Source organism: Prionailurus viverrinus, chromosome D1, assembly GCF_022837055.1.
Source record: "Prionailurus viverrinus isolate Anna chromosome D1, UM_Priviv_1.0, whole genome shotgun sequence".
Lineage (NCBI taxonomy): Eukaryota > Metazoa > Chordata > Mammalia > Carnivora > Felidae > Prionailurus > Prionailurus viverrinus.
In genome coordinates, this window is record NC_062570.1 from 104,950,010 (window position 1) to 104,974,172 (window position 24,163).

The following is a 24,163-nucleotide window of genomic DNA, read 5'->3' on the forward strand; positions in this document are numbered from 1 at the left end:
ATACTTAAAATTATAACAAATACAGGACTACAAAGAATTAAACATGAAAAGCAAAATTCCAAAAGGCACTTTATGTTCCTTTCATCATACTTGTATTGTTTAAACCAGAAAGGCCTTGAGTAGGATGAGCTTTAGGCCTTTCGGAAGAGGGTGGAAAAAACACAAATTTTAGAGTCAGACAAGTGGAGTCTGGCTCCTTTCCCTACCCATTAGTATGTTACTTTGGGCAATGTAATCTTCTGTACCTCAGTTTCAGCACTATAGAACTGTTAAAAGACTAAACGTTAACAGATACCAAAACAAAACACTATCTACAGAATCTAGAACAGAATAGACATTCCGTAAGTTTTAGTTCCTTTATATCTCATGAGCATAGGTACTGGGATTTGTTTTCACGTACACCATCTATTTTTGTGTGTGTGTTTGCCACCTGTTTATACACAAACTGACAAGAAAGTAGGTCTTCTGGCCAAGTGGATCCCAGGGGCTGGATGTGCTCTAGAATTCTAAGACTCTATGACTCAATGACTGTGATTCTGTGGTGGTAGGAGTGAGTAGGGCAACTGCTAAGGCTCATTGCTAAGGACTCCATGGGAGGCTAATGGAAGACCATGACTCTAGCTGTGCTTTTCAATCACTTACTCTTCTAATAGAGCTCTGCCATTGAATCATGGAGTCTTCATCTGAGGACGAAAGATCATCCCACATCATGATACAACCAAATGAAACAGTACTGACTGCCCTTCCCTATGAGCCTCAGAGCTCTCTGCTGGATTTCCTGAAGGGAGAGCCAAAAGTCTTGGGGGTAAGTGCTCTCCTGTCCACGGGTTTTCCTCGGAAGGGAGAAAAGAAGCTATTTTTCCAGGTGTGTCTGAATAGACACAGGAAGGGACTTGATTCCTTTTCAGGAAGGGACTTGATCCCCCTTCTTTTCCCTCACGTTTTGCCTACAATGTTTCCTTCTTCATTAATCATAAAAACCCCTAAGTTATTTGCTTGTACAAATAAGCAGATCTTTAACAGAAGAGCCAATATGTATCCAATAATACCATTTTCCTAGATTTTGATGAACAAGAGAAATAAAAATTCTGTTTAGAAATGCACGCAGAGTGCCTTAGAAATGTCTTATTTATGAACATGTCTTAGAAATGTTTCTTGGGGGGGGCTCATTTAACCCTGCAATTAATAACTTCCCTAACCCTGAGGAAATCCTAGGGCTGTTTCATGTGGAGTTAATACTGTTCTTTGAATCCTGGCAGAGAGAAAGGCAGGAAACTGGTATAATTTCCCCAAATGTTTTATTGAGGAGGTGACCTCAGGGCGTGGTGGCATGTCCCTTGGAGCTAAAAGCCATGTGAGGAGAGGTTAAACTTCCCCTTTGTGCTGTTCCAGGCGTTGGGGGTTCTTTGAAAACTCTCTCCAAAGCTTCACCGTGAGCCACAATGTAGACATACAGACAAAACATTTTTCAGTCATGCATGTACCGAGGGGAGGGCTATGTATACAGCCTCTATCTTTAGTACAAGAGTAAAAGTACCACTTTGGGTGGTGCCACAGAGGTGTGGGCTGGGGGAAAAACCCAGAATGCTGGAGGAGAAGCTGTATCCTGAGAAGAGCCACCAGCCCTGCCAGACCACCAATGGTGCAGATTGCTCACAGGCCCGTGAGCCCACTGGGTTACTCTCACCTCTGGACAGGCCCTTGCCGGAAGAGCAGACGAGACATAAACCTCACCCCAGCCCCTCCACTCTAGATCAGCAAACTTCACAGATTTTAGAGGACGGGGCTGAGCCGTAATTCCAAAAGCACAGACTGGATATGGAAACATGTACTCCTATCTGTCCGGCGCAAGGTAAACTAGTAATACAGGGGGTATAATAAGCAGTGAAGGGTGAAAGTGAAAGATGTGAACCTGTAGGACCCAGGTAAGTGAGAAGAAGAAAGAGACACCAGACTTTCTGAAGCTCTGAGGGCAGTGGGCGAACGGAAGAGAAAGGCATTCGTGTCGAGGGAGGCGTGACATAAGCATAGTGGGATGTCCCAGGGGCCCGGGAGAGACCCAAGAGGCTGGGGCACCAGTGACCTCATGTACCCATTTCTCTCCTCCCAGGCTCTCCAGATCCTGCTTGCTCTGATCATTGCGGGTGTTGGAACCATATTTGCATTCAATTACTTCCATTTCTCCCAGAGATTTCCCCTCGTTTTCCTCACGGGATATCCATTCTGGGGAGCATTTATTGTGAGTACTACCAGTTAGGAGCTTTTGCGAAATTACTATCAAGACTGGTTTGAACTGCGTCAAGTCAGGTCCCAGGGTGAAGAATCCCATGAATATGGTCCCCAAGGAGACCAGATAGTCCCTTGTGTGGCAAGAGAAGCAACTCCATTTGGTCATTGCATCTACCATCATCACAGTAATAACTGCTCTTAGGCGTACAGTGTTTAAAAGTTTCCAGAGCCCTGTGTGTAGAGTAAGTCATCTGCTCCTTACTACCAACCTGGGAGATCAGATGGGTAAATATCCTACTTTCTCTTTTGCAAATATGGAAACGGAGGTTGAGAGTAGACAATCTTTATTTGAGTATAGCCAGCAAAAAATGTTCCATTAGTTTCAGGTGTACGATATAGTGATTTGACAAGTTTATACATGATGCTGTGCTCACCCAAGTGTAGCTAGCATTTGTCAACATACAACACTATTACAGTGTCACTGACTGAATGCCTTATGCTGTGCCTTTTATTCCTCTGATTTATTCATTCCCCAACTGGAAGCCTGTATGTCCCTCTTCTCTTAACCCATTTCTCCATTCCCCCTACTCCTCCCCTCTGGCAACTGTCAGTATGTTCTCTGTATTTATGGGTCTGGATCTCTTTTTTGTTTTGCTTATTCCTTTTTTTTTTTTTTCAGATTCCACATATAGGTGAAATCATATGGTATCTGTCTTTTTCAGTGTGACTTATTTCACTAAGCATAATATCTTCTAGTTCCATCCACACTGTCTCAAATAGCACAATCTCATCTTTTTTTATAGTTGTGTAATATTCCATTGTATATATACTGCGTCTTCCTTTTCTTTTTGTCTATTGATGGACACTTAGGTTACTTTCATATCTTGGCTATTGCAAATAATGCTGCAATAAACACAGGGGTGCATTTATCTTTTTGAATTAGTGTTTTTGTTTTCTTTCAGTAAATAACCAGTTGTGGAATTGCTGGATCATATGGTGTTTCTCTTTATACTTTTTTGAAGAAACTCCATACTATTTTTCACAGTAGCTATACCAATTTACATCCCCACCAACAGTGTACAAGCATTCCTTTTTCTCCACATCCTTGTCAACACTTGTTATTTCTTGTCTTCTTTTATTTTAGTCATTTTAACAGGTGTAAGGTTATATCGCATTGTGGTTTTGATTTCCCTGGTGATTAGTAACGTTGAGTATCTTTTCATGTGTCTATTGACCATGTATATGTCTTCTTTGGGAAAATGTCTATTCAAGTCCTTTGCCCATTTTTAAATCATATTGTTTGCTTTATTTGGTGTTGAGTTGTAGAAGTTCTTTATATATTTCAGTTATTAACACCTCATTGGATATATCATTTACAAATGCCTTCTCCTATCCAGAAGGTTGTCTCTTAAATTTTTGTTGATGGTTTCCTTCACTGTGCAAAAGCTTTTATTTTGATGCAATCCCACTAATTTATTTTTGCTTTTGTTTCCCTTGCCTTAGGACACATGTCCAGAAAAATGTTTCTATGGCTGATGTGAAAGAAATTACTGCCTATGCTCTCTTCTAGGATTTTTATGGTTTCAGGTCTCACATTTAGATATTTAATACATTTTAAGTTTATTTTTGTGTATGGTGTTAGAGATAGTAGTCCAGTTTCATTCATTCTTTTTTTTACATATAGCTATCCAGTTTTCCCAGCATCATTCATTGAAGAGACTGTCTTTTTCCCACTGTATATTCTTATCTCCTTTATCACAGATTAATTGACCATATAATTATGGATTTATTTCTGGGGTCTCCATTCTGTTCTATTGAGCTATGTGTCCACTTTTGTGCCAGTGCCATACTGTTTTGATTACTATACCTTTATAGTGTATCTTCAAATCTGAAATTGTGATACCTCCAGCTTTGTTTTTCTTTCTTAAGATGCTTTGGTTATTCAGGGTCTTTTGTGATTCCACACAAATTTAGTGCTTTAGTATTATTTGTTCTGGTTCTGTGAAAAATGCCATTGGTATTTTGATAGGGATTGCATTGAATCTGTAGATGGCTTTGGGCACTGTTATTAGTGTATAAAAACACTGCTGATTTGGGGGTATTAATTTTGTATCCTGAAACTTTACTGAATTCATGTATTACTTCTGGTTGTTTTTGTTTTGTTTTGTTTTTGTTTTTTGTTTTTGGTGGAGTTGGTGGAGTCTTTAATATTTTCTACATGTAGTATCAGGTCATCTGCAAATAGTGAAAATTTAACTTCTTCTTTACCAATACGGATGCCTCTTATTGCTTTTTCTTACCTGATTGCTCTGACTAGGACCTCCAATATTATGTTGAATAAAAGTGGAGAGAGTAGACATACTTGTCTTGTTCCTGATTGTAGCAGAAAAGCTCTCAGTTTTTCACCACTGAGTACGATGTTAGCTATGGGTTTTTCTTACATGGCCTTGATTATGTTGAGGTATGTTCCTCTAAACCCACTTTGTTGAGTGTTTTTATCATGAATGGGTACTGAATTTTTTCAAATGCTTTTTCTGCATCTATTGAGATAATCATATAATTTTTATCCTTCATTTTGTTGATGTGGTGTATCATGTTGATTGATTTGCAAATATTGAACGATCCTTGCATCCCTGTAGTAAATCTCACTTGATCATAGTGGATGATCCTTTCACTGTATTATTGAATGTGGCTTACTAATATTTTGTTGAGGATTTTTAAAATAATTTTTTAGAGTTTATTTATTTATTTATTTATTTATTTTGAGAGAGAGAGAGAGAGGGAGAGAGAATGGAGGAGGGGCAGAGAGAGACAGAGGGAAAGAGAGAGAATCCCAAGCAGGCTCCACACTGTCAGTGCAGAGCCCAACATGGGACTTGAACTCACAAACCATAAGAGCATGACTTGAGCTGAAGACAAGAGTTGGATGCTCAACTGACTGAGCCACCCAGGCACCTTTTTTATTGAGGATTTTTGAATCTATATTCCTCAGGGATATTGGCCTGTAGTCTTCCTTTTTTTTTGGTGTCTTTGGCTTTGGTATCAAGGTAATTCTGTCCTCATCAAATGTATTTGGAAGCTTTCTTTCCTCTTCTATTCTTTGGAATAGTTTGAGAAAAAGAAATACTAACTCTTCTTTAAATGTTTGGTAGAATTCACCTGTGAATCCATCTGGTCCTGGACTTTCACTTTTTTAAATTATTATTATTAATATTACTGACTCAATTTCATTACTGTTAATCAGCCTGTTCAGATTTTCCATTTCTTCCTGATTCTGATTTGGAAGATTGTGTGCTTTTAGGAATCTACCCATTTCTTCTAGGTTGTCCAATTTCTTGGTGTATAGTTTTTCATGGTATTCTCTTATAATCCTTTGTATTTCTGTGGTGTTAGTTGTTACTTCTCCTCTCTCAATTCTGATTTTATTTATTTGTATCCTTCCCCTTTTTTTCTTGATGAGTCTGGCTAAAGGTTTAGCAATGTTGTTTATCTTTTCCAAGAACCAGCTCTTGGTTTCACTGATTTTTCCTATTGTGTTTTTTAGTCTCTATGTCATTTATTTCTGCTCTGATCTTTATTATTTACTTCTCTACTCACCTTGGACTTTGTTTTCTTTTTCTAGTTCCTTTAGGTGTAAAGTTAAGTTAGATTATTTATTTGAGCTTTTCCTTGCTTCTTGACGTAGGCCTGTATCACCATATATTTCCCTCTTAGAACTGCTTTCACTGCATCCCAAAGATTTTGGACCACTGTATTTTCATTTTTATTTGTCTCCGTGGATTTTTAAAAGCTTATTCTTTGACTGCTTCATTGACCCATTAGTTGTTTAGTACCATGTTGTTTAATCTCAAGAACAGATAATAATGTAAACATATCTAGCTAGCACTCATAGAATCATATACTCTCATAGCTTAAGGAGAATTTTAAAGATGACTATTGTTGTTTAATCCCCTTATTATTCCCAGAGACAATTTTATGAGTGTCACTCATCTAGTTATTTATAGAGCCATAATTATAATTCTTAGTGTACTGCTAGTTCCATTCAATCCCAACAGCTCTGGTTCCTAATCTTGTGCCACAATATTTAAGGGTACACTCAACACAGCTTTCCTCACTAGAACATACCCTCCCAAGACGGCAAAAGTATTATCTATTTTAGTTTCTGTTACATTCTCAGAAGCTAGAACCATGCTGCATAGTAGACATAACTCAATGAACAAAGGAATTAAATAATAATTCCTTAAATAATTAAATGAGACTATTGTCTTTATTAAAAACCTGCTCTTTTGACAAACATAAATATTCCATGCTTTTTCTATAGTCTCCAGGTCAAACCCAACTAGTAGTATTTTCATTTTCCAAATAGAAATACTGTAATATGAACTATAATCTTCAAACTACACATGCCACACTGTAGAGAAACAAAAAGACCAACTCCCCACCTCCTTATTTCACAACAAAATTTCCCCAGTGTGACTCAGTGTGACCTGCACCGATGGATTCTAGTGAGGTTCTGGCATGCTGCTCTTTAAAACTCCACTCTTCACTGAGAAGATATTTACTGAGCACATAGTCTATCTTTGGCAGTGTTGTAGGTGCTGAGAGGCAAACAAGGCCCTCTTAGGGAGGTGGTGAATTGCTCCTCTTAGAAACAGATGGGGTTTGCCATATGACAGGGAAGCTGGAAGTGGAAAAGTAAAATTGACTCCACAGATACGTTATTTCACTTGCACTAAGTACTCTAAGAGACAAGTTCCAGATGTCCTGTGATGATTTAATGGGGCATTCACCTGGCATCAAGGTCAGCAAAGTGCTTTGCACATAGGTGTTCACTGGGTGAAGTGCAAGGAAAGCCTCCCCTGGCAAAGGCAAAGCATGAGTGAGAGGCATGATATGGGAAAGAACAACAGAAAGAAGACCAATGAGTCTATGGCACTGGCACAAAATGAGGCCAAAACTGTAGGATGGAACCAGGTTGTGCCAGCCCTTGTGGTCATATTAAGAATGTGGCCACTCTAATATGAGAGCAAGGGGAACCCACTGATAATCTTTAAACAGGAGAGTGACATTTGAAGACTTGTTATCTTTAAAACATCATTGGGTTTTCTGAGCTGTAAACAAATTCAAGGATGGTAACAACAAACCTGGGACAATCAGTTGAAAGGAGGCTGCAAGAATCCAGGGGATTCCCTGACCTAGATGGGCCGCAGTGGAGACAGAAAGAGATGGGAAGCTTTGAGAGCGCTTTGGAGGTAGAACTGATCCAGTGGTGATCTGTTGTGGGCAGTGAAGTGGAGGGAGGAATCAAAGGTAACTTTCTGATCTCCGTGTGTCACCTTGAGGTCCCGAACACTGAGACCCAGATGTCCTCAAGGTCCAACACCAATTCCGACAGAAGTTCTCATTCCCAGAATATTCAAATGAGTAAGGGGCTCCACTTTGGGTGACAGAGTTCTCTGTTTTCCTTGGGTTGTACAAGACTCTATGTTCCAGATACAAGAAGTGGCTGAGATAACTATACTAGATTCCAGCCCTGATATCAGCCGTTAGAGAGTTCTGCCCTGAACGTCTTCCTCCATCTGCTGAAAGCAGACACAGCTCACCATTCCCTCTTCCAGGCCCAGAGTCCAGGATTACCTTTCTGTGTAGAGCCCAGCTGGGCCAAACATCTGGGTGGTATTTTGTGGACCTTAAAGAAGGGCCTGCCTCTCCCAACTGACCCTGGCAAAGGGGTGTTGTTCAGTGCTGGGCATATCCAACACGGTATTTCTTCTTACATCAGTGCCTGCCCTCCTTCCTCCCTGATGCTCAGGGGGAAAGACCATATAGTTGGGGAGATTCACAGACATAGAGATTACAATATAGTCTCTGAAGGAATTTATACTGTAAGAGAGTCAAACACACTACCTGTTAACTTTTATCTCTTTTCTTCTTAATAGTTTGTTATTACGGGATACATCACAGGAATCAATGAGAAGAAAAAATGTATGGTAAGTTACTTTCATGACTTCTATGTAGTTTAAAACCTTCTGCTTGCTTTGCATCATCTTACTATATAAAGCCTTTAAAACAAAGGATCTCCCAAGAAAATCTTTAGACATCAAATTTGCAGTTCAGGTCATCCCTACCTACTAACGTCACCATTAGCTCTCACCCCCACCAACAGAAGTTTTTCTTGGGGACCTGCCCAGGGTCTGAAAGAAAGAGTCTGACATTGATAGCAGATCATTCTGGGATAGAATCAAGGCTATCACTCATTGCTGTATCAACTTGAAGGGAAAAGTACCTTCTTCAAAAGGTTATTGAGAATTTAATAAGATATTACATAGAAAAGACACTTAAAAGTCTGTACTACCTTCCAATGACTCGTGTTTTTTTTAAGGCTATGGATATGTGAGCCTTCTCTTAAAGCCATTCTAACACTGTTTTTTATGGTCCTCTGCCACTTCCCTCTAAGAATAGCTACAGACTATAGGAAAGTTCTGGGGGAACTATGGGAAAGCCCCATCTTTCTCCACCCATAGAAATAGGTACAGACACTACAGATAATGACCCAATGCTGTTCTTTTCTCTGTATTGGTTCTCTTAAGAGCTGAGGAAAAAACTAAGGATAGGCAGACCTAACCCTGACTCACTGAGAGCTACATAGACAGAGGCAGGCAGGATGCCTTGAATATATATATTCAAGTTATAAAGGAACATATATATATGGAGTGAGTAGGAATATATATATATATATATATATATATATATATATATATATATATATATGTATATGGAGTGAGTAAAGGGAATTTGGTAGGGCAATCTGGACTTTTAATACCTTCCATGTTGGGACACTGAAATCAAGAAAGGAAATCATTAAACCCCAGTCCAAATTTGTAGCAATCTGTAAATATGTTAGTGATTTGGTTGGTTATCGTTTCAATCCTCTGGGGGAATGAATATAAGCCACAGGAAGTCAGGACCTCATCTACTGTGTTTATTTTTGTGTCCCAGGGGCCTAATTCAGTGCTGGACACATAGTTGGGGTACAGTAAACATTTATTAAAATAAATAAATAAATGGATACTGCCCTAAAATTAGGTGACATTATTCTCATTTCTCGAGGTAGAAATTGAGCTTCCCAGAGATTAGTTACCTTGTGCAAGGTCCTAGTTCACTAGGACTCAAAATTAGGTCTGATTATAAGGCCAAGATATCTTCTAACACACCATTTTACTTGTAGATTATGAAAGATGGTGCATTAGGATAAAATGAATGTCTTCTTTAGCATTAACCATACAGCACTCCTTCTCTACCCATTCCCTTTCGTGGCTTCCTGGCCCATTCTAAAACGTAGTTTGTCTTCTGACTTTGATGAATCAGAATTTGAGTTGTCTTGCCTTTTAAGTATACTGACCTGATGGAACAGTTCATCCTTGAGGCGTATTTGGAAAGACAAATGCACTAAGAATTTCTTACAAGGAATTTTTAAAAATTTTTTTTTAAGCACATGTTTTTTTTTAATTATTTTTTTATTTTGTTAGAGAGAGAGAGAGAGAGTGCAAGCAGGGGAGGGGGCGGAGTGGGGGGGAGAGACAGAGAGAGACAGAGAGAGAGAGAGACCGAGAGACAGAGAGATAATCTTTAAGCAGGTTCTATGCTCAGCACAGAGCCCAGTGAGGGGCTCAATGCCATGACCTTGGAATCATGGACCTGAGCAGAAATCAAGAGTTGGATGTTAAGCCAGCTGAGCCACCCAGGCACCTCTTACAAGAAATTTTTTATTTGGTTTGGTTTTTATTTAATATTATTTTAAAACCTATTTTCTAGGGACAAGGTGTCACAGCCATGAATGTCATCAGTTCCTTGGTTGCGGTGGCTGGGATTACTCTAACCATTATCAGCTACAGGTACCAGCACAAGTACTGCCAGATGCCTTCCCTCGAAGGAATATGTGTTATAGGTAGAAACCTGTTCAATGTAAGTGGTCCTACTCCATACGGTGACTCTGTACGATCTTATCTGAGCTATGTTCACGATGCATCAAGTCATTAATTTTGATTCTAATAATGGAAGTCGAGTCAGCATTTGAACAGACTCTTGAGAAGACACTGTGATTCAGGATCTGAACCCTGCTTGTGTGACTTACACACTTGTGACCTTGGCCTAATATTGTAACTTGCCTAAGCCCCAGTTTTCTTTGTGTGGAAAATGAAGATAATAAGAATATCTCCCTCATTGGGCTGTTCTGAGGGTTACTTAAATTAGAACACTGCCTGGCACAGTGTAAACAGTCAAATAGGTTTTGGCTATTACTATTAGTACGGACATAGATCAGATTAAATTTTACCTTTCTAGAATTAAAGAGGAACAAAATGATCTAAAGAGTTTACTCGACTAATACTAAAAACAAAATACAGTGGGAGAAGGTGTTTAAGCCACTTAATATGTATTCTAATAATTTTAGAACATAAACTATTTTACCTAAATGTAGCAATGTTACTCACTACAGCAGATGAGATGTATCTTTGCCAGGAAATGCGACTGTAGGTGTAATTTTCAATATTTATCTAGTAAGTATTCAGTGACATTATTTTTATGCATGTCAGTGATTCCCAGAGGCCTCTCCCTTTACTTCCCCAAGTACATACTAGGCTTTCATTCTATTTCCATCAGCCACATCTTGAAGGCTTTGGTCCCAGGATGTTAGTGAGACTTGACCTTTTGGATTGAAATGAAATAGAATCATGGGAAATTGTATCCCCAAATGAAGAGGAAAGAGAAAAGAAGTACCAGTCACTGCATATGAGATCTTTTTAATCTTCATAATCACCTGTAAAAGCGAGCCTAAGAACAATCCCATATATTCTGAGGTCAACTCCAGAATCAGACTCAAAAAAAAACTTACTAAGGAAAGCCAGAACACTACGTAAGGAACACAATCCTGTCCTAATTGGGCCAAGAATACAATATATTATAATTCCTTACTCTTTTTTCTAGTGGACAGGAGACCACTACTGTTCATTATGTTGGTATGAATCAGGGAGAAACCGTGTACCAAAAGGGTTAAATCTCCAGATTTATAAAACTCTGCTGTCTACTTTCAGCTCTGCACAGTTAGGGATTTTGCAGGATTAGTGCCTACATGCAGAATCATGAACAATCCGTTCCAAGACCTCATGTGTATACAACTCCACAATTCCTTAGTGTAATTCAAACATCACAAATAAGCTTTAAAACACACACAAGCCAGAACAGTGGGCTCTAGACGTCTCCTGAATGGATATCTTCTGTCTCAAAGAAAAATCTACTTGTCTACACTGTGGCCAGAGTCAGGAGTCATCATTTAAAAATGCAGATCTGAGCACATTACTAAAGGGCTTCTTGTGAAATACAGAATTAAGACCCAAATCTTAAAAGGCTTACAAGACCCTGTAACACCTACCTTGCCTACCTTTCCAACATTATTCCGCGTCATTACCCTTCCCACTCCACACTTCTGGCACTTCCCCAAATTCCTTAATGTGTTAAATACCTACTGTCCCAGGACCATAAGACGAGCTTTCCCCTGCTTCCAATGTTCCCCAGCCCAGTGCCTACCCTCTTCCACCTACCCAATTAAAATTCCCCCTCATTCTTTAACCTCGGTTTAAATTTCACTTCATTAAGGAGGTCCATCCTGATCCCGCTTCTACCCTTCCCAGGGCTGACCTGTTCAGATCTCCCATTATAGTAGTGCATGGCTCCCAATACTTTTTCATGGCAGGTAATGCAACGTAGTTAAAAATAACTGTCTAATTACTTGTCACTCTTTGCCCCCCTTATTTAATGCAAATCCCACAATGACCAGGAGCAGGTCTGTCTTGTTCAACAGCAAATTTACAGTAGGCACTTCATATATTTCAGTTTTACCAACAAATGGGGGGAAATCCAGGCTTCTGAATGGGTTACAGGGAAACCAAGAATTAGAGACACAGTCACGCGACCAAGTTAAGTTTGGCCCGACTGCACCCAGCTCTTTCAGTCTTCACAGTCTAAGCTTTGGGACACCATGCTATTTCACATGCTGCTTCTTCATCTAACTATTACCTTGAAGCAGAGTGTGCAAAACAGCAGTCTGTGAGCTGCATCCAGCCTGCAGATAGGCTCTATTTGCTTCCCACAAGTGAAGGAAAAGCTGGAGATTTTCACATTAAAAATCTGTATATCCAGCTTCCTTAGGAAAGAAGAAAGACCTCATGGGGTCCTTGTTCCCACACGGTAACTATTGCTCAGAACTGGGAAATGGACACATTCTAGGAATATCTTTATTCTCTACTGTCTCCCCTTCCATTTCACTTATTTGGGATGGTTGCCTGGCCCCTACAGGCATTAGGGTTTGTTATCTCTGCTTGTCAAAAAGACATAAGATGAAAATTGTTCAGTCACTGATGGCTGTGGGGGCATCTAAAATATGGGGTTTCCCTTCCTTACTTGGTCATACGATGTAAATAGTCCTTGGCTTTTACCTTTAAAATGATACAGCTTTCATTCCAAATGCCATATATTTATCCTCACTATTTGCAGGGAATTTTGTCAGTCTTACTGGTCATCAGCATAGTAGAGCTCGGCATCTCTGTGACTATCTCCTCCTTCAGAAGCAAGTGCTGGACAACCTCCGATGAGGTGCGTTGGATATTACTGCAAGAATGGGTTCCTGTGGGGACACTGCACGGTGACCCCCAGCCTATTAGTGGGCAGAGCAGTATTCTCAGATGTTGAACTACAACTTCTCAGGTGAGGCAGGTCAAGGAGAGACAAGCTTAACTAACAGCGATGGCTGGCTCACTCCACCCTCTGAGGCAGCCATCCTGCCCTCTTTGCTGTCCAGTCATCTCTGTTCAGACATAGCTCCTTCTCTCCCTGCCAGAGTATATGAAGAGAAACAGACTTAATGGGAACCTATATTACTGTGACACGGAGAGCTTCTCCCTGGGCCACAAGGCTGTGTGAGTCAATCCCCTCACCAGAGGAGAGGCAGAGAAGAAAAATATTTAAGAGCCATACTCCTGTTATTTATAATTGTTACAGCTTACACTTACTAAATGTTTACTCTGTCAGTCACTGTTATAATCACTTAGCACGAACTTAATCCTAACAAAACCATCAAGACTCCCTTCCTTTACATATGAAAAACTAAAACACAAAGAGTAACCTCTCCAGGTTCACAGAACATCAGGATTCTGACTCAAATAATGTGGTTCCAGGGATGCCTGGGTGGCTCAGTCGGTTGAGTCTCCGACTTCAGCTCGGGTCATGATCTCACGGTTTGTGGGTTCAAGACTTGCATTGGGCTCTGTGCTAATGGCTCAGAGCCTGAAGCCTGCTTCAGATTCTGTGTCTCCCTCTCCCTGCCCCTCCCCCTGCTCGTGCCACCTTTCTCTGTCAGTCTGTCTGTCTCTCTCTCTCTCTCAAAAATAAGTGATCATTAAAAAAAATTTTTTTTAAATAATGTGGTTCCTGAGCCTGCTCTCTAAATCCCAAAAAACAATTGCAGGACCCGTGTTAAGTGGGGTTTTTTCCCCCACTTTTCTTTTACATCAACTTTGTAGAAGTATAATTTACTAACAATAAAATGCACCCATTTTAAATGTATGTAATTCAAGGGGTTTTGACAAATTGTACACCCCTGTTTAGCTACCATTATAATCAAGATATAGTGAATTCCTATCACCCCGAAGGAGTCTCTGGAACCTCTTTGCAATCAGTATCTCCATCACCTCGATTAGTTTTTATTTTTTCAAACTTCACATATGTGGATCATAAATAAGTACATTTTGTGTCTAGCCTTCTTTCACTAAGCAGCATATTCATGAGATTCATCCATGCTGTCTCATGTATCAATACTTTGTTCCTTTTATGTGAGGGCACACCACAATTTGCTTATCCGTGACTTCCTGATGGGCATGTGGTTGCAATGAACATTTGAGTTCACATCTTTGGGTAGACATATGGTGTCATTTCTCTTTTGCATTTCTCAAATCCATGACCTGGTTGCTAGATGGGATGGAAAATGGATGCTTAACTTTGTAAGAAAATATCAAATGGTTCTCCAAAATGGCTGTATCACTTTGCATTCTTATAAGTAATATGAGAGGTATGGCTGCTCTCTATAACCAGCAACACTTGGAATTGCCAGTTGTATTAATAATTTTGTTATTCTAGTGTGTATGTCATAGAATTTCATTGTAGTTTTAATTTGCATTTCCCTGATGGCAAATGATGATGAGATTCTATGTGTTTATTGTCCTCTTTTTTTTTTTTTTGAGATGTGTCTCTTTAAATTGTTAGCCAACTTTTATTGCATTGCCTTATTGAATTACAAGAGCTTAAATGATTCTTAACACAAGTCCTCTTTTGAGATATATGTATTGCTACTATTCTTCCCAGCCTTGGCTTGCCTTTTCATTTTCTTAATAGCTTCTTTCACATAACAACTTGTGATTTATTTTCTTTTATGGTTAGTCCTTTTTGTGTCCCAACAAGGCTTTGCCTACAAGACTGTAAGGATTTTTTTTCTCTATTTTCTTGTGGAAATTTTATAGCTTTAGCTTTTGTGTTTAGATCTTTAACAGATGGCAAGTTAACTTTTACACATTATATAGCTCTGAGGTGAGAAGTTCACGCACCCCTGCCATGGAGATATATAGCTATGCCAACGTTATTTGTCAAAAATGCAATGTCTTCCCCCATCACCTTGGCACCTTGGTTGAAAATCAATTGACCTCACATAAATATTTATATTTATATGAGGTCTCATATGACCTCATATTTATACGAGGTCTTTTTAGATGCTCTATTGTGTCCCACTGATCTGCATGTCGATCCTTTCACATATTCCATGCTGTCTTCATTTCTGTAGCTTTCAGGTAGTAATCCTTTTTTAGTGGCAAAATATACATAATATACTATTTATCATTTTAGCGACTTACAAGTATACAATTCAATGGCATTAAATTAATTCATAATGATGTGTAACCATCAGCACTATCTATGTCCAAAACTCTTTCATCATCCCCATATAAACTGCGCCATAAAACATAACTCCCCCTTTCCTCCTCCTTCCAGCCCCTCATACCTTCTGGTTTATGGCTCTACATCTACTTTCCATTATCTACTGATGATTCACATTTCGTGAGACCACAAAATGTACGATCATAACCTGAGCTGAAATCAAGAGTCGGATGCTTAACCAACTGAGCCAGCCAGGCACCCCCATGAAAGGGTTATTTTTTAGTGGCATGGCAATGTGAAAAGTACAAAGAGAATGCAAAGATGTTATGTAATATGCACCCTGATCCCAAGAAGAGGAAAGAGTTATTTATCAAACAACTTCTCTGTGCAAACCACCATGCCCGAAACATTATTTTATATAGTCTTCAGTAATAGCCACCCTAGAGTAAGGTGTAACTGAAGTGGTTATTATAAAGCATATATCAGAGATGAGAGGGGAGGGGAGGGGAGGGGAGGGGAGAGGAGAAGAGGAGAGGAGAGAAGAGGAGAGGAGAGGAGAGGAGAGGAGAGAGAAAAGTGCAGGACCTAGAATTCAACTGCAGTGTATGACTCCTAGCCTCACCAGTTAATAGTTTTGTGACACTGGTCAGGTTACTTAACATCTCTGAATCTCAGCTCTCTCAGTTATAAAACAAGGAAAATAACCTCATATGAATGTCATAATAATTACTTGAGATGACTTTGGAAGTCTGTCCAGCACCTGGCAATCACTGTTACCATTAGAGAGGAGTACATTTAAAATCATACACTTAAAATCTTGAATAAAGTTAAAGAAATTCCAATTCATGCCTCCAAATCTTTCTTTTAACAAATAAAAAAAAATTACAATTCAAATGAAACGAAAGTTTTAGGGTAAGTGAGAATGCACAAATCTCCCCTAAAGTACTATTTATCCTCACATAAATATCCCTCCAATGGTGAAAAAATATAGATGTGAAAACAAATTAGAAGGTGGGGAATGACAATGATCATACAAGAGAATGTGGCAGGCATTTTATTTTAGGCCTGCCATCAATCAGAGAGGTAACCATCATTAGGTCATTTAACCACTCAGAGTTACAATCACTTCATCAAACAGAACAAGTAGTCTATTCTGACTCTATGGATGACCTTAGAAAGGACACAGGATGGCAAAACTCAGCAGACTGAGGCTGTAATGACAGCCCCTTTCAAAAAAAAAAAAAAAAGTAAAGACTGGGAAGCATTGGCTAAAGGTTGTATCAGATGCTGTCACTTAGTTGTTTAAAAAAACTTCAATAGATCTCATTTACCTGTAAAGGAAGGTCCACATTTCCTGGCCTAGTGTCTTGGTACCTTCAGGCTGCTATAACAAAAATAGCATGGCCTGGGTGGCTCGAACAAGAAAAAGTCCTCAGAGTTCTGGTGGCTGGAAGTCCAAGATCAAGAGGCCAGTAGATTCAGGCCTGGTGGATGCCAGATGGTTCACAGATGCCATCTTCTCACTGTGTGCTCACCTGGTGGGAAAGACAAAGGCGCTCTCTGGGTTTCTTTTATAAAAGCACTAATCCCATTCATATAGGCTTCACCCTCATGATTTAATTGCCTCCCAAAGGCCCCAACTCCAAACACCTTCGTGCTGTGGATTAAGTTTCCACTTATAAATTTGGAAGGGGCACACTCAATCTATAGTATTCCATCCCTGCCTGTTCCCCAAATTCATGCCCTTTCACATGAAAAATATATTATTTGCACCCCAACAGCACCAGAAGTCTTTATCTTGTTTCAGCATGAACTTCAAAGGCTAAGTCCAAAGTCTCATCTAAGTATCATCTAAATCAGATAGGAGTGAGACTCAATGTAAGATCCATCCTGAGGCAAATTCTTCTCTAGCTGTGAGCCTATGCAACCAAATGTGTTATGACACCAACCTTCCAAAATACGGTGTTGTGACGGGCATAGGATAGGCATTCCCATTCCAGAAGGGATAAATAAGGGGGGAAAAGGTCAGGTTCCAAGTAAGTCCAAAACCTAACAGGACAAACAGACCTTCAGGCTCAAGAGTGACCCCCTTTGGCTGGATGCTCTGGCTTCCAACCACACGTGGCTCAGCAGGAAGGCCCCGCAGGAACTCTCTGCCTGAGCTCTGCCCCTGCAGCAGCTCTCTGCCTGGGCCCTTTGACTCTTCCAGGCTGGAGTCCCATGCCTGTGGCTCTGCTGGGGTGGGGCCCCAAGCCCGTGCTCTGTCACATGGCAGATTCTGAAACCTCAGTGGGGGTGGTCACGCTCCCACGGCTCAGCTGGTTGCAGCCCATGTGGTGGTGCCCACCTCTGAGACACTGGGAGGGGGCATTCTGGCTTGGCTTGAACCAGAGGGATGGTCCTAGCCTTTGAAATCATTCTTCTTCCAGGGCTCTTACACTGTCAGCCCCTGGTAGGAATGGCAGCCCCTGAAGCTCTCAGAATCACCTTTGGTGTCATTCTTCCATTGCTTGGAGAATAGGTTCTGGCTATTGTTGAGATGGCTGATCTATACTGATTTCCTTATCAAACAAGTCACGGCCATACTCTTAGTGTTCTCATTTTTTTTTGCAGAATGGATAGACTTGGTCCTGCCTTCTTTTTGCTTAACAATTCCATTTTTAAGTAATGTCTCTCTTCTCATATTTTACCATTAGCTAGCTATCTGAAGGATTCAAGCTTCACTTTCAACACCTCTTAGGAATAGCTTAGCTAGGGGTGCCTGGATGGCTCAGTTGGTTAAGCATCTGACTCTTGGTTTTGGCTCAGGTCATGATCTCATAGTTCATGGGTTCGAGCCCCATATCAGGCTCACAGAGCCTGCCTGTGATTCTCTCTGCCCCTCCCCCACTTGTGTTCTCTGTGTCTTTCTCAAAAAAGAAAAACTTAAAAAAAATAGCTTCAGCTAAATTTCATTATTACATAAAATATTTATCATTCATTATTAATAATTACTACATGAAATTCCATCATTTCCTTCACTATTGCAAGTTCTACCTCCCACAAAACATTAGGACACAAACAATTCAGCCATGTTCTTTGCAACTTCATAGCCAAGATCACCTTTCTTCCGGTTTCCAACAACATATTTCTCATTTCTGTCTGACACCTCATCAGGATGACCTTTATTGTCCATATTTCCACGAACATCTCGTTCAGGATCACTTAGGTATTCTCTAAGAAGACTAAGGCTTTATCTACAGCTCTCCTTTTTTTCTTCCTGGGCTCTCACCAGAATTGCCCTTAATAGTTCATTCATAGCAATATAAGTTTTTTCTAGTATGTAGAACTCAAACCTCCTCCAGCCTCCAAACATTACCCATTTCCAAATATACTTCCACACTTTTAGACATCTGTTACAGCAGCACTCCCATTTCCTGGCATCAATTTCTATCTTAGTCCATTTGGGCTGCTATACCAAAGACAGAGTGGCTTAAACAACAACAATTTATTATTCATAGTTTTGAAAGCTGGGAAGACCAAGATCAAGGTACTGGTAGATTCAGAGTCTGGTGAGAACCTCTTTCCTGGTTCATAGCTGGTAGTCTCACTGTGTCCTTACATGGAGGGAAGGGCACGGGAGCTCTTTGGGGTTCCCTTTTATAAAAGCACTAATTCCATTTACGAGGGCCCCACCCCCGAACTAATACCTCTCCCAAACATTCTACCTTTAAATACCATCACACTGGAGATTAGGTTTCAACGTAGAAGTTTGAAGGGACACAAACATTCAACTTATAGCAGCTAACATACCACCCAACAATATCTGTTTATCATCTGCCTTCACACTATGCTGCATCATAGCCTTGTTTTTCTACCCACTGCCTCTTCTACCTGCATTTTGACTCCTATCTTACTTCATCTTACCTTTTTGCCCGAGGAATTCCTGTCCACCCATCAAGACATTGATCAAACATTCCTCAATGAAGCAATTTCCTGGCCCTCAGAATTAGGTCATGACTTCTACATTCCCATAAAGCACTTAGCACCTATTTCTATAATAACATTTGCTAAACTGTATTACTGTCTATTTATATCTTGGTATACCTATAATTGTTATACCTATAATTGTTATACCTATAACAATTATATACCTATAATTGGTATACCTATAATTGTCTATAATTATAGACAACGCCCACATCCAATTAGTTTTGATCTCCAGTATCTAGTTCACCTAGCAGGTGAACAGTAAATCATTATAAAACTGAATATATGAATGCTGAGAAGATTATTTTAAATTTCTTAGAAGCTTTATAATATTAAGTATGGGAAGAATATTTCAGACAATCTTAACCAAATTCCCCTTTTCGATATTTGAGGTAATAGTGATAAATAGTGATAAAACCAGTGAGTCGATGGTAAAGACAATATTAGTACTGGTATTTGTTTTCTAACTCCTTGTGTAGATGTTGTGTCCTCCCTACTGTCTTAAGGCAGAGGCGAAAAATAATTTGGGAATACAAGAAGAAAAGAACATCCAAGGTGATTATTCCATTAATGTTTTCTATACCCCTTGGTTTTATAGATTGTATTTTTCTTGCCTTCGGATGTTACTCAAGAGAGTGAACTCTCTGTCCCTGAAGAAAATACTGCAGTACAATTTGAGCTTCAAGAACAGTCCTCCACTGCTGATTCAACAACAAACATACAACCTGTTTTCATTGGAGGCTATACTTTCTTCAAGTTAAGAGTCACAAGAAATCCTTTAGCCTTCAGACATTCAAGGAGGAGAAGCAGTAAAACTTACTACACATCTTCTGTGTCTATGCTAGATGAACAACAGAAAAGTATTTCTCCACCTTCACAAGTTTATGAGGAAAGACCTAAGCTGAAACCTTTGCTTCCCACATTGCTGGAAGGGTCCACAGAAAAGATCCCATATGCCACACAACTGAAAGATGAAGACCTAAAATCTGCTATTGCACAACGCCCAGAAAATCAAACCCAACTTCTGCAGTCCCGCGCTTTGCCACTCCAAGTTTTCCCATCCAGTTACATAAAAAAACTCCAAATGTTACCACCCCAGGCTCTGCCAGTCCTGGCATCTCAAGCCCCAACGTACCAGGACACACAGTCTCAAGGCCTGACATCAGAAGACATGCCATACCAAGACATATCATCCCAAGAATCACAATACCAGAGCATGGCATCCCAAGATACACAAGCCCTAGACATGTCATATCAATATGCACCATCCCAAAACACACCATCCCAGAACACATTAGCCCAAGACATGCCATCTAAAAATATATTATCCCAAGACATGATATCCCAAAATCCGCCATCTGAAGGCATACTTTACCAAGATCTGCATTCCCAACTACAAGCTCTGCCAGCACAATCTATGCTACTTGCAGCCCCAGCATTTCATGCAGCCCAGTCCTCTAATATACAACGCCTAGATCATCAGCAAGCCCTAGATCTTCAACATCGAAACCAGCAACTTGCACGTGTATCATACCAAGACATGCAATCAGAAGTCATGTTACTGACCCAAGAATGGAAATCTCAGGAGGAATTCCAGAGCAGGAAATCCACAAAGTGGCAATCCCTAGACTGGCAAAATGAAAACCTGCAATCCCGAAAGTCACATGATTTATACAGGCAAAACAAAGGCTGGCAAACTCCAAAACAGAAATCCCAGGACTTGCAAATGCAAGGCCAGCAATCCCCAAGAAAGAAATCCCTAGACCAGCACATCAAGGACTGGCTATCCCCAAAGAGGCACTCCATAGATAAGCAAACCCAAGTTAAGCAAACCAGACAGAAGTCCTCAGATCAGCGAACTAAAGACCAGCTGCTGGTCTTAGAGGAACAATCCCTAAGGCAGCGATCCCCAAGTGGACAACGTAAATATCAAGAGGACAAAGAGGAAAAATCCCCAAAGGAACAGCCCAAAGATAGACAAGATAAAGCTCAACAGACTGATATGGAGAAATCCCCCAAGAAGCAAACCCAACAGGAGCACACTAAAGATCTGCAAGTCCGAGAGGAGAAATCCCCAAAGGAACAACCCAAAGACAGAAAAGATAAAGCTCAACAGACTGATATGGAGACATCCCCCAAGAAACAACCCCAGTATGAGGAGGTTGAAAACCTGCAGGCCCAAGAGGAGAAATCCCTGAAGCAGCTACATCAAAACTGGCAATCCCAAATCCAGGAATACCAAGCTTGGCAATCTTCAAGCCAACAATTCCAAGACCGGAGAATTCAAGGCTGGAGAAACAAAGAGTGGAAAGCACAAGAATTGGCACTTGAAATGCCACATTCCCTGAGGTGGGAATCCCAAGCCTGGCAAACCCAAGATCTACTAGAGAAAGAGTCCCTAAAGCAGAAAGCTCTATACCAAGAAGCCCAAAATGTGCACGTCATAACTCGACGTCAGCAATTACAAAGCATTCCATTCAACGACAGTCAGTATCAAGATGAGGAACAAGACCTTAAATCCACAGATATCCAAAAAGAAGGTATGCAAACAGAAACCGTGCAAATAAGAGACAACAAACCAGAAAGCATGAAATACCAAAACCTACACAACCAGCAGTCAGAAGACAAAAATCCAGATTGTTGTTTCTCCTGCCAAAGCTCAGTACAAGACACAAATTTGGCCTATCTGTCTGATATAAATTCAGAACAAGATGTGCAAAAAAACATTTCAATTTGCTCAGCTTCATACCAAGATGATATGACTTTAACTTCTACCTCATGTTCCCCAAAAGACCAACAGCAATCTGAGGACTCTGACTAACATGGAAAATCTACCCAAATGCCACAATGCTCCCAAGCATGCAACCGAAATAAGGAAAAACAATATAGTCTCCTCCAACCTATGTTCTCAAGTCTGGTTGCTACCTATTCACTCACCAGAAAACAAAGGGCCTGCAAAACACTCAAAGGATTTGCCCTTAACTAAAATAAAATGACAACAAACATTAACACCATAGTAGAATTTTCTGGGTTTGAAGGAGTAACTCACATTTAAACTTTGTTGTTGGTGTTAGTCTTTCAACTTATGATCGCCAACTCATTTTACAGCTTAATACATTTTTACTGAAGTATAGTTGACGTACAATACTGGCTGCATGTGTACATCATAGTGATCTGACAATTCTATACATTATGAAATGCTCACCACAGCCAAGTGTGGTCACCACCTATCACCATGCAAAGTTATTACAATATTATTGACTATATTCCCTCTGCTGTACTTTTCACCCCCACGTCTTATTTATCTCAAAACCAGAAGTTTGTACCTCTTAATCCCCTTCACCTATTTCTCACACCACCCACCTCAACCACCGGTTTCTTCTCTATGAGTCTATTTCTGTTTTACACCTTAATACTTAATGGACCTGCTTTTCTATGGCGCTAATATTCCTCGCCTCTCACTCTGTGTATTACAGGGGCTCAGTAAGTCAACCAGAAAGAAGTATGTGTAGGCTCTCAAAAGGTGCAAGAACCAAAAGAGTCTGTGGGAAATAAAAATCAATCCCACCACTCCCCTGCTTTGCCAATTCCAATCACCCACTTTACTCCCTGCTCTGCAAATCTACGTGGAGGATATATACTCTAAGTTTGCCCAGTTATTAACGAGGTATAATGTGGCAATGAGTACAGAAGTAGTGGACAGGGAGAGAACAAAACGTACTTAGAGACAGGGAAGTAGGAGGCAGGGGAGGGCAGGGATGCAGATGTCAAAACAGAAAGTAGGACAGACTGTGATACACTGAGCAAACTTCTAATCCCCTCCATATGCTTACACTCACTTCTAACTCACTACACTCACACATCTAATTTCATCCTCAATGGTCAAAGAAAATTGACCTTTGATGGTCAAATTTTCTGGTGAAAAGCCATCAGTTACCCTGTATCCTCCAAGCTTAATAACATTTTTTCAATCCTCTTTCTCTTCAACTTCTCTGATACATTTGGACCTGGTAACCCTCCTTTCTCTTCATCTCGCTTGTTGGCTTCTGCATTTTTCTTCCCATTTCAAAAAGTCTAAGATAAGTATTTCCAGGGATCTCTCTCCAACCTCCTTCTTTTTTGAAATCTCACACTCTTTTAGTTCTCTCACATCCTTGTGAGTCACCCCATACTGGGTCATATCTGTGTCTTCAGAAGAATCCCACACAAAAACTTGTTTTCAAGTCTTTTTCAAAGGCATTCAGTCATTTTTTAAAAACATAAACGCTCCACTTAGAGGTGAGTGAAGTTATATGCAGTAGAATAATGAGGCATAGAGCCAGAGACACTGGTAATCTGCTCCTTGTTGCCTTTGCCTCTGTAGTAAGGATTAGCCTCCTGAGCTTCCCAAGTTGGTTCAACCTTGGTCAGGTCCCTACCTGAGTTGGCCTCCAGTTCCTAAATGGTTGCCACTTTGTATTCAACTGGCTTTGGAGAAGAATCCAACATGGCAGAGAAGTAGGGGGACCTGAACTCATCCCTCAAACACAGCCAGAGGATTTGTAATTCCAAGAGTCTGGGCTGCAGAGTGACAGAGACGTCTCCAGGGGCCCACAGGGACAACCTGGTGGGCCACAGGTGCATGATTGTGAACTGGGGGAGATAAAATGGGCAGCGTAGGCACAGAGGGGAGTGATCCCCTTCTGTGGAGAGACAAAGGGAAGAGAAAGAGAGGCTGTGGAAGGGTAGGATTGTATTCAACTGACTCTGAGTAATACTAATAAATCCCCCTTTTGCTTCAGCTAGATTAGCACATGTTTACATGGTGCTTATGTGATGTGTTTCAGTCCACAAACTTGGGTGTGGACTGAAATATTTGTAATTCTTCATCATATTCTTTAAGAATCCAACCCATGCAGTCAGTTCTGCCCATTTTCCTCCATACCCATCCAACAAACTCACACACACACATTGATGCACCATGTACCATAAGGTCTTGGGGTCTTAA

General features: G+C 40.4%; 2 protein-coding genes across 5 annotated transcripts in view; one reads left to right on the top strand and one right to left on the bottom strand.

Moving 5' to 3' along the window:
* Positions 1 to 16,732, bottom strand: part of LOC125176649 (membrane-spanning 4-domains subfamily A member 4A-like) — a 98,700-nt gene extending 81,968 nt beyond the window's left edge. The window contains exon 1 of the mRNA XM_047878422.1: positions 16,539 to 16,732. Coding sequence (XP_047734378.1) covers positions 16,539 to 16,558 — 20 coding nt within the window. The 5' untranslated portion in view covers positions 16,559 to 16,732. The remainder of the gene's footprint in view (positions 1 to 16,538) is intronic.
* Positions 528 to 22,185, top strand: LOC125176646 (membrane-spanning 4-domains subfamily A member 14-like). 4 transcript variants are annotated; one of them, XM_047878412.1, is made up of 6 exons: positions 528 to 805; positions 2,111 to 2,239; positions 8,169 to 8,219; positions 10,045 to 10,194; positions 12,781 to 12,879; positions 19,775 to 22,185. In XM_047878412.1, the coding sequence occupies exons 1-6, from the start codon at positions 671 to 673 to the stop codon at positions 21,995 to 21,997; spliced, it is 2,787 nt and encodes a 928-aa protein (XP_047734368.1). In that variant the 5' UTR covers positions 528 to 670; the 3' UTR covers positions 21,998 to 22,185. The 4 variants fall into 4 exon arrangements, with proteins under 4 accessions (XP_047734368.1, XP_047734369.1, XP_047734370.1 ...); XM_047878413.1 differs by lacking the exon at positions 12,781 to 12,879; XM_047878414.1 differs by lacking the exon at positions 528 to 805 and having other exon boundaries at positions 2,192 to 2,239; positions 10,045 to 10,124.
* Positions 22,186 to 24,163: the final 1,978 nt, after the last annotated feature.